Genomic DNA, 10,609 nt, shown 5'->3' with positions numbered 1-10,609 from the left:
ACACACACACACACACACACACACACACACACACACACACACAGACACTGCTGTTTTAGTTCAAAACACTGCTTCATTATTGCTAAGAGAAATCCCACTTCTGCATACTTCACCCTCCCTCCCTCATGATCATTTGTAATGACGTGAGAGTTTTATCACCAATTTATGCCTCCTTTAAAATTTCTCCAGATTAGCCAGTTCACAGGTTTATCTCTGTGCACGTAGCTGCCATTGTGTTTCTATGAGAACCTGAAGTTAATTACTATGATTTACTGCTGATTAGAGAGCTGTAGAGAGATTTTGCCATTACATTACCACTCACTGCCAGAAACCCGACCGTGGTTTCCAGGGAAACTGGAAATGTGAAGCTTTTCAATAGACACAGCCACAGCCTAAAGAGCGAGGATTGCCTAAGATAGATTCTTCTAGAGACAAACCTGTAGCCACTGCAATCAGCATCAATCACCGGGGGGAGATGCACGGACAGATGTTTGTCGCAATCGGTGCTGAGATTTGCAATGTTTGACCCAAATCTGAAGAAGAGTTGTGGAGTGGCTTCAGCCTGACTTTAGACTGCTGAGGTATGTCCTAATTTTCTGAGATCTCCTTTTGTAATCATGCTTGTTTTTTAGTTACATTTTGAAAACAACTCTGAATTCATGTGCACGCTGTTTGTGTTATATAATTATGGACTAGAATAGAATTCAGACAGGAGCTGATAATGAGATATTTTTGGGCATGAAGATTTGACTTTGTCTCTTTTTAAAGTATTTAAAAAGATAGTCCTGCGATATTAAAGTAAGTGTGCAAACAATTCTGATCAAGTAGTAGCAGTGATGCTCCTGTGTCTATTTGAATAACTGAATAATATCAATTTCGTTTCGTATCGCATGACAGAATATTTTTATCTTCCGCTTGTGCTTGTGCTTGTTCCCGATGATTAACTGCACGGACACTTTCACACTGCTGTGTTATTCCTGCAGGTAATTCTAGCCCTTTAATGCGGAGACAGAATGGGAAGCCTTAAGGATGAGATGAGAGGTGTCACGGAGGACCACCAGCCTTGCGAGAAGACGGATAATGGGGGGCGTCCGGGAGGCTCAGATAGCACTGCTGCGCCTGAAGGACCTCAACTGTACAGGAGTCAAGAGTCAACCACTCAAGGGGACTATCAGCCGGCACTACAGGGGAATGTCAGCTCTGTTGAGGAGAAAGAGAAAAACCTAATATCTAAAGATCAAGTGCTTTCAGGGGGGGATTATAGCAATGCTGACCTAACAGACACTGAACGAGTTAAAAACTGCACACAGATCGATGCCATGCCTGCAACAGAAGAGCACAATAAAACAACAACAGCAGCTACAAATAACGATGCAAAGGTGACGATCAAGTTTCTGAGTGATGGAGATGGAAAACCTGAAATTCAAGAGGAAAACTTTGAAGATCAAAATCTCAACAGAGGAAAAGATGCAGGAATTGAGAAAATCTCAGTTGCTGTCCCATCAACTCCAGACCCTTATGACCCACGCTCCCCGGCCCCTTTTGGGCAGCACCACATGCGCACACAGGTGAGCCTCGAGGTGGTCCAGTGCTGCTCGGCAGCAACCAGCCCCATGACTCCTCCAGAGGGCAGCCATTCCTTCTTCTTCCCAAGTTCTTTTGGGAAACCTCAAGCCGTGGGCACTGACACTAAAGATGCAGAGTTGCAGGTGGGTCAGCAAGTGGAGTTCTGCTCTGTCGCCACATCCCCCATGACCCCCAAATCCCCATATAGCATGGCTTTCCCAGAGGTTATCGGGAGAGAGCCAGTGCAAAGGGACGAGAAAGTGAAAAAGAATGAGGAGCAGAGGGAGACTGGTCAGCAGGAGACAAAAGTTTCAGCAGATGCTGTGTCAGAAACAACTGAAACTTTAAAATTTACTACATCAAAGGAGATGACTGAGAGTTCCACCAATGGAGTGGATGCTGAGTTAATAGGCGCACATGTAAGTGTGGAGGGTAGCAATCAGCAGTGTAAGCAGCAGAGGATGGGAAGTATGGATCAAGACATTACAATCTTGGTGACCCAGTATGGCAACAATGAGGAGGAAGAAACGGACGAGGCTGAGTCGTTTTTTTATTCTGTTGAACCGGAGATGATCAAAATAGATGAAGATGAGGTTGGAGAAAGCTGCAGTGATATAAAGAGGAAGGAAGGAAAGTCCTTCAGTGAAAGTGTTCACGGGAGCACAAACGATCCACAAACTAAAGTACCTTCTGCTGCTGTCAGCGAACATCCGAAAACATGCACAGGATCCGAGCAGTCAGAGGTCGAAAACAAAGATGCACGTGAAGAAGAGAGAGTTGTTTCTGCAAAAAAATCCCCCATCCCTGAATCACCGGCTCCCTTTGGCTGCCATAACATCCGCACACAGGTGAGCCTGGAGGTAGTACAGTGTCAGTCTGTGGCCACCAGCCCCATGACCCCACCTGAGGGGGACCAGGCCTTCTATTTCCCCACCTCTTTTGGAAAATGTGGGGCTGTGGGCACAGAGACTAAAGATGCTGAGTTGCAGGTGGGTCAGCAGGTGGAGTTTCGCTCTGTCGCTACCGCACCCATGACCCCGAGAACTCCCACGATTATGACTTTCCCTCAGGTCATGAAGGAGCCTAGCATAGAGGAGAAGATAGTGGAGGAGGAAGAGGAAAAGAAAGAAGAGGCAACAGAGGAGAAAGAGGAAAAGAAAGAGGAGGCAAAGAAGGAGAAAGAGGAAAAGAAAGAGGAGGCGACGGAAGAGAAAGAGGAAAAGAAAGAGGAGGCAAAGAAGGAGAAAGAGGAAAAGAAAGGGGAGGCGACGGAAGAGAAAGAGGAAAAGAAAGAGGAGGCAAAGAAGGAGAAAGAGGAAAAGAAAGAGGAGGCGACAGAGGAGAAAGAGGTAAAGAAAGAGGAGGCAGTGGAGGAGAAAGAGGTAAAGAAAGAGGAGGTGATGGAGGAGAAAGAGGAGAAAGTAACCCAAGAGAGAAAGGTGGAGGGAGTTGAAGAGAACACAAAGGAGGAAATAAACTGTAAGGAGAAAGATGAGGAGAAATGCGAGGAGCCAGTGCAGGAGGTGAGCTGGGATGAGAAGGGGATGACGTGGGAGGTGTACGGAGCTGTGGTGGAAGTAGCCGTGCTGGGCTCTGCCATCCAGAAACACCTGGAGAAGCAGGTGAAGAAGCAGAAGAGGCAATCCTCCATGCCACCGCCTCCTCCGCTCAACCCCACAGCTACACCCCTGACCCCCGAGATAGCCCAGGGGGGTTCAGGTAAGGGTCGTGCAGGGAGAAGAGGGGAGCATGATGGGAAAGCGGGCCGACGCAGAAGAAACCCCTTCCGCCTGCTGATGGAGAACATGCAGCAGCCACACTGTTGCTCCAGAGCTCATACCACTGAGTGACAGGAGAGAAAGTTTACATGGGATCTGATACACGTGGTTGTTATCCAGTGCATCCACTGAATGACGTCGTCTCGACGGTGTGAGAAAAAGAAGGACAAAATTCACACCTTCGCTCAAGACAAGCAAGCACAAAAGCATTTAATATGAAGTTTGCGCCGAGAAGCATTAACCGCTGAGAAAGCAGCCATAAATTATGATTTCTCTTTTTATCCCCCACACACCCCACCCTCGCTGATTGGTATCTTATTCACAAATCTCTCTGCACACACCGACAGAGTGATGATGGGCGTTTGGGGAAATGAGAGCGATGCGTCAGCGTCATCATCAGCCTGGCTCTCCTCCTTTAGTGTTTTTCGCTGAAACCATCCACTGACTCATTTTAGCTGTTGGTGCTTTTTTTGTTGTTGTTTTTTCCACTCACCTCACACAATGTGAAGCCATGGCAACCAGCTTTTCTCCTGGTTGCTAAAAAGCTTGTTAAGCTTCGACAGAGAGAGAGAGATGATAGTGTAATGACAGGTTTGGAGTGTGATTTGTGACCTGGTGGCCTGGGGGATATTTAAATCGATTAAGTGTTGCCTTGATCTCTTTGTAAGAGGAGTCTCTACTGTCAGTGCAGGCTTTTGTATGTCTTATATATTGCTTTAGATTTGGCAGTGTTTTGACTTGTTTGTATTGTGAAAAGTGTAAAAAAAAAAAAAAAGACAAAAAAACTGATGACGCGTACAATCACCTTTCGAGGAAAGTAATGACTCCTGATATCAGGGTATTTTTAGTCATGAGTGCTCACAGTATTTTAATGCCATAATCTGTGATCCTGTTGTAAATTATGCGAAGGCAATGATTTTAAACGTGTTTTGAACAAGCGGTTGTTACAGTGTCAGTGAATGTCCGTGTTCACCAGCATTAACTTCAGGTCCACATTCAAAGGATCAGAATTTATTCATGGATTGCACTTGTGTTACATTCATTTAGGTGTCAGTAAACAGTGAATAATCTTTTCAATCTGCTGCTTGTTGGAAGTCACTCTGCATGAGTTTTTTTTTTTTTTCTCTTCATCAAGAATTTCATAGCAAACACTGACAAATTAAAACAGGGAAAGAGAGAGCGAGATTTTGTCAGACACACAGTTATAAATAAGGGTTTCATTCATACACTGACATTTTGAAACCTTTTTTTTTAAATTTATCTGTTTTTCTTGATTTCTGTGTTGGTATAACTTTAAGAAACAGTTTCTTTCAAAAGCAATTCAAACCCTTTTTAAACCACTGCTTATTATAATAACAAAAATAAAGTGATTCACATGTGCATCAAGCAAGAAGTTTGTGTGTTTAACCACTGCTGCTATTCATTTTTTTATACTGCATGGATTGAAACTGTCTCTACAGAAAGATAGAGGAAGAGTTTATTTAGATATTTTTAGGCCATCGATATTGATTTCACTTTCATACCTATGTACAAACTATGAGGCTACAGCAAACAAGCAGTTCGCATACTTCAGCTCTTTGCCTGGATTAGAATAAGGTCTTTGAAATCATTACACTTTTATACAATTAGATCTTTTTCACAAAATAGGACCCCCCCTTTGGTTCAGTTTTATGCTTGTAAAGGGTGTTTAGGCTTCAAAGTTAAATCTGTAATACAGAAAAGGCTATTTGAAGATGAAGTCTTCATCAAGAACTATATAATAAGTTTGATTTGGTATGCCTGATTACAAAGAAGCTACATTTGTCTAGCTGAGGCATCTGGCCTTCACTATTTACATTACAAATCTGTGGTGTCAAATACAGGGTTGCTGTACCCCATGAGGGGGTTGTCAGTGCTTTGGTTTTGGTCAGCCAGGGTCAGTGCTTCATGCAAAGGCTCAGTGTACCCTGGTGGATCCTCTTTCGGATGTCGAGCACTTTCCAAGTCAGAGTCGTCGGAGTTGAAGCTTAGATGGCTTTGGTGGAAAAACAAAGAGAAAGAGGGAGACAATATGAACAAATGATCATTTCAAGGTTTTTGATTTAAAAACAACAATCACATGGCATTGCTGGAAGCACAGAGCCAGCTCTGTCACAACATGCTGTAGTGGGCACTCTGTGGCAAAATGTTCACCTGGAAATCATCCCGGTTTATTAACCAGCACAGCTACAGAGTGGTGAGCGCAGCTGCGTTTCACCGTGAGCCACCTTATCAAACTGTGTTGATCAAGCCAGTAACTGCTCTCTGTAGGCAGTGGACCGATTTACAGACAGGGTTCTTTGTTTCCTTGTTGTTTTTGTTTTACCTGTGTTTGTCATCATCAGAGCTGCTCTCTTCTAACTCGATGGTTGTGTCGATGTTCAGGTTGAGCACAGGATTAGCACTATCAGAGAGAAGTGACACATGTTAGAAGGCAAACTTATGCATTAGGTTTCATACCATTGCCTATTTCATTTATCTGAATAAGGTTTTGTCTCCTCACCCTTCCATAGTATACTTGTTGGTTCCAGGTAGCATAAGACCATTTTTCTGGTTGTCATAATTCATACTGGATGCAGATTCTGCAGCTTTAGCAGCCTTAAGCTTCCTTCTGTAGCTGTAGGGTGGAATGATGAGTGGTCAGTACACAGACTCCCTGCTGGTCATAGTTGTTTGAAATCATAGGTATCACATTTTCTTACTTTCTGCGAGTGCAGAGGAGTGAAGTGGTGAGGACAAGAAGTACAATGACAAGGCCTGCCACAATCCCCAGCAGGACATATTTTACTGTGTCCACCGTTTTTTCTTCCTCGGGAGCAGTCCCCTAAAAACAGAGGTTTCAGGTTTCGAGTTTCATATGTAGATTATATTTACACTAACCTCACAATTTTCACATGTCCTTTAATACTGATCAGACTTATCAGACCTCTTACTAATCTGGAGTTAATTGTTTTGTAAAATGAACCAAAGGGATTGCTACTGCTGTCTCCTTTAACCAGATTTTAAATGTCTTTATCCCTGTAAAATATATTTTACTTTACTTTTCTAAATCTACATTAAAAAATTGTTTTTACACCCTCAATATACACAAAGCAATAATTTTGAGTAAAATGCAACTGTAATATATAAAATTTATAAAAAGGTTTATTTATTCAAATAATTAAAAAATGTGACTTCATTTGACAAGATTCCATTAAATGTAGCATTTTACATATACTTACGTAATAAAATTCCATGAAAAAATGTACATGTAAAAAATCAGTTACATTTTTTTTTGGTTTTTATTGATGTTTTTTTGGGGGGGGTGGGGGGTCAACACTGATATTAAAGTAATTTAATATAAGTAATTTTTCCATATAGCCAATATAATTCAAATGCACCATCCCTTACATACACTGTAATGTTACATACACTGAGTCATTAATCTCAACGTAGTTACGGCTGTTTCTGAAGATCACGTGATCCACCTTTATGGGAAATCAAATGCCTTTTAATATTTAATAAATATAAATCCTAAATTATTGAAAATTAGGCATGTTTTTTAAAAGTGATACACATGAAACAATTCTGAATTTAACCTGCTGGTGGAGCCAGAGTGCTTGTTGGAGCACACATTGAACTTGGTGAAAAGAATCAGTGAACTATCCCCTGCCCCTGTGCTGACTCTGAAATACTTTGTATTAGACTGCCAACAGCAATTTATCAAAAAAGAAGAATAAATGATGACGAAATGACCAAGAAGATATAAAGAAGAGGCAGAAAAATTGTTGTTGTTTTTTTGCCGTGTTTAAAAAATAAAACCGTACTTACAATGTTATCTAGCCCAAGCTCTATCAGCTTAGGAAAGTGTTCCGCATCAGAGAGCATTATTTCCACTTGAACAGAGGTAAGGGCCGTTCCATTGGCATAGACAAAATAAGCTACCACAACAGTTTTCTCTGTAGCCCTGAGAGAACCATTAAAACACACACACACATACACATAAATTAAATCAACACATTTCAGCTGTTTAAAACCTAAAACCTGGAGTTGCTGCCATTGACATTTTGTCTACATGTGCAATTGCACCACCTAGTGAGGAAAAACAAAGCATAGGAGTAAGCAAGGAGATATGAAAGGGAACTTACCTGGATGTCTCACTGTTGTAAGGCCTAAGAGCAACAATTTCAACGGCAGCCTTAGTGGCAGTCATAAGTGCTCTAAGAGTCCCAGAAGATGACGGGGGGAAGAAAATGGGTAGATTTAAGTGGTGACTGAATGAAAATTAGCAGATTAGATCAGATATAGTCTTTACTAATGATTCAGACATTACCTCTTGATCTCACTGAGCTTTTTTTCAACCTCAATCTGATTATTTGCAAACCTGAGTTCGACTTTGTAGGATTCATCGACTGTGAAAATCTGCAGTTATAAAAAGAATGCAAACATTGGTGTGTGCTGCAAGTTTTACAGCCTGTTTTCAATATACAACACAGGGTAAGCAAATCCCACGTCACTTACATCCAGCACGGTGCTAGAGGACAGGCTGCCGGGATCAGTCGCAGAGACTGTTACCAAATACTTCCCCTTCAGTGTCAAATCAAGTGTCTGTGTAGATCTGTGGATAGTTGAAGGGAAGCACACCCATAAGAACCATAAAAATGCACCCATGACAATATCATTTTGGAAAAAACAACACGTGCATGGGCTCCTATTATCCCTGCTCGAGTATAAATGTAAATATATAAGTAAAAGTAAAAACACCGACACTTGTGAGAAAAACCAGAGCAGACTGAGTTGTGACTGCAGGAGACGATTTTGTACTCACTGAATAATCCCAACATAGCGGTCATTTTGCTGTGTGGTGACAGCCTCAAACAGTGCCCCCTTGTCACTTATTTCATTGTTGGTGTTTTGGAATTTCACATCTGTCACTTTAAACTCGATCTGACTGTTTATGCCACTGTCACGATCTGTAGCCTATGAAAGACATGAAGTAGAGCATCATGCTTCATGCATCGTTAACATGCCGAAATGAGGTCAGGTGTTTTTGCTTTTCAGTTGTACTCACAGTGACCCCTGCAACTGATGTCCCTTTGCTTGCACTTTCTGACACCACAACTATAAAAGAAGAAGAAAAAAATCAGCGTTGGACTCATATAATGTTTTAAAAATTTAGGGCGATATGTGAAAGAACGTGGCCCTGTTGGTAAGTACTGCAGACGAGTGGTTATTCTGAGAGGACTCACCAAACACCTGACTGTCTGAGAAAATGAATTCTGGGGCATTGTCATTGATGTCTTCAATGTTGATCACCATTAGGCCTGAAGAGAAATGACAGTGAACCAGCTTTTATGTAAGCTGTTTGTTTTAATGGCTTACTCTTATTATCAGCAAACAACCCATTACTGACCTGTTGTGGCGCTGTTGTTATATCCCTTCTCTGTGTTAATGTCCACCACCTGAGCCTCTACAATCGCCTGGTCGCATTTTTCATAATCCACCGTGACCTTAGGGTTGACCCTGACCTCTCCGTTTGGATCCAGGACAAACAAGTCGCAGAAATCTAGGGTGTTATTGCATCTGCATTTGACGGATTCCAGCTCAAAGACCAGAGAATGACTCCCGTCTTTATCTTCCGCTTTAAAACTCCCAACAGCTTCCACTACTGTGGTGTTCTCCTTCACTGTCATAGATGCTATTGGCGTGAACTCAGGTCGCTCATCATTTACATCAAGCACATCTACGTCCACCATCACTGTAGCTTTATTTGACTCCAGATCTGCTGCCTCTACCCTCATATTAAACTTTTTGGGGCCTTTCTCATAGTCCAGCTCAATGTCTGGGTCCACAGTGATGTTTCCCATGAAACCTCTTGTGGCAGTGAAGGTTCGAATGATGAAGTTCCCAAAGCTCCCATCGACAATGCTGAAAGAGATGCGATTAAACTCTGCTGTTTGGTCCAAATCCTCAGCTTCAACAGAGCCAACAAATGCACCTGAATGAATGATAAATATGAATTAAAACCCTGACAAGTTAAGTTGTAAACACTTAAAACATTTTGCGGTGTGAAATACTTGCCTTTTTCTCCTTCTTTAACAGAGAATTTGTAAGATGGGGCAAAAATTGTTGGCGTGTTATCATTGATGTCCTGAAATGGATCATAAAGAAGAAGAAACACTGGCAGTCATCAGCTGTACCAGCATTTACACCATCTCTTGTAACTTGGTACTGTCAACTTGCTAAAATACCTACCTGTACATTGATGGTAACTGTGACATTGGTGGATAGCGGGGGTTCACCCTGGTCTGTAGCAGTCACTACAAGTTTAATCTCCCCTTCCAGCACTGGATCCAAGGCCTCACGATCCAGTTCAACATGGTTTGTCAAAACACCGGTTTCAGGGTCTATAGTGAAGTTCTTACTGTATGTGCTTGACACGATACCATACACAATTTGGCTGTTTGGAGTATTGGGCTCATCTCCATCAGTAGCCTGTCCAAAGCAGAGAAACATCAGAAGAGACACTTTTAGGAAGATGATTTTCTTTGCTGATACTGCAAAAATGCAATAAAAGCCTGAAAACAAATATTTATGGCCAAATGCTGAATTTAATCCAGTAATGCCATGTATCGTATAAACTTTTAAGGCTACAAAAGTACAATATTGACCAAAACCTCATATATGTAACCTGAAATGTAATTTCTTTTTTAATATAATTTGTCAGAGGGTCCAACAAACACTCCAGTTTTAAAAAAAATACAATTTTCTGGAAATGATTTCATGGATCAGCCTTGACAGGGTTAAGTCATTTGATTAAATGTACATTTTTGATGTAATGTTGTTACATTGTGTAAAACAGTGTAAAACATTTATTGGAATCTGGTCAAATGAAATGTACCTGATTGGTATACATCTAGTTTATATCAAGCATATTTTCCTTAATAATTAATAATTTATTTCAGTCACATTTAAATTATTTTAAATTAAAAGTGATGTTTCATATTTATGATGACATGTTTTGACTGTGTATGCATTTGAAAATTATAACTCCCTGTCAATTTCTTGGAAAGTTTTTTTAAAATAATATTTTAGTCCTGGCTACACACTTTATTCATGTCACATGACAGGCCATGATATTGGGTGATGCAAATTTCTCCAGAAATGTATGTTTGGATCAGACTTCACTAGACTCTTATATCCTAAATCCATATTTTTTAGTTTTAATGGAATTTAGCAGATTTTAAATATATATATATATATATATA

The 10,609-nt window shown here is 41.1% G+C and overlaps 1 protein-coding gene across 1 annotated transcript in view; it reads right to left on the bottom strand.

The window, feature by feature from the left end:
- Positions 1 to 4,339: 4,339 nt before the first annotated feature.
- Positions 4,340 to 10,609, bottom strand: part of cdhr2 (cadherin related family member 2) — a 13,369-nt gene continuing 7,099 nt past the window's right edge. Inside the window, exons 17-30 of the mRNA XM_005719941.1 lie at positions 9,597 to 9,836; positions 9,423 to 9,492; positions 8,755 to 9,339; positions 8,591 to 8,665; positions 8,413 to 8,462; positions 8,170 to 8,321; positions 7,863 to 7,959; positions 7,675 to 7,763; positions 7,490 to 7,561; positions 7,173 to 7,308; positions 6,065 to 6,186; positions 5,866 to 5,979; positions 5,689 to 5,766; positions 4,340 to 5,358 (exon numbers count right to left, since the gene is read on the bottom strand). Of these exons, the coding sequence (XP_005719998.1) occupies positions 5,181 to 5,358; positions 5,689 to 5,766; positions 5,866 to 5,979; positions 6,065 to 6,186; positions 7,173 to 7,308; positions 7,490 to 7,561; positions 7,675 to 7,763; positions 7,863 to 7,959; positions 8,170 to 8,321; positions 8,413 to 8,462; positions 8,591 to 8,665; positions 8,755 to 9,339; positions 9,423 to 9,492; positions 9,597 to 9,836 (2,058 nt within the window). The 3' untranslated portion in view covers positions 4,340 to 5,180. The remainder of the gene's footprint in view (positions 5,359 to 5,688; positions 5,767 to 5,865; positions 5,980 to 6,064; positions 6,187 to 7,172; positions 7,309 to 7,489; positions 7,562 to 7,674; positions 7,764 to 7,862; positions 7,960 to 8,169; positions 8,322 to 8,412; positions 8,463 to 8,590; positions 8,666 to 8,754; positions 9,340 to 9,422; positions 9,493 to 9,596; positions 9,837 to 10,609) is intronic.

This window comes from Pundamilia nyererei, unplaced genomic scaffold (genome assembly GCF_000239375.1).
Source record: "Pundamilia nyererei isolate P.nyererei 1_Seehausen unplaced genomic scaffold, PunNye1.0 scaffold00001, whole genome shotgun sequence".
NCBI classification, from domain to species: Eukaryota; Metazoa; Chordata; class Actinopteri; order Cichliformes; family Cichlidae; genus Pundamilia; species Pundamilia nyererei.
This window is presented reverse-complemented; position numbering and strand designations above follow the sequence as displayed.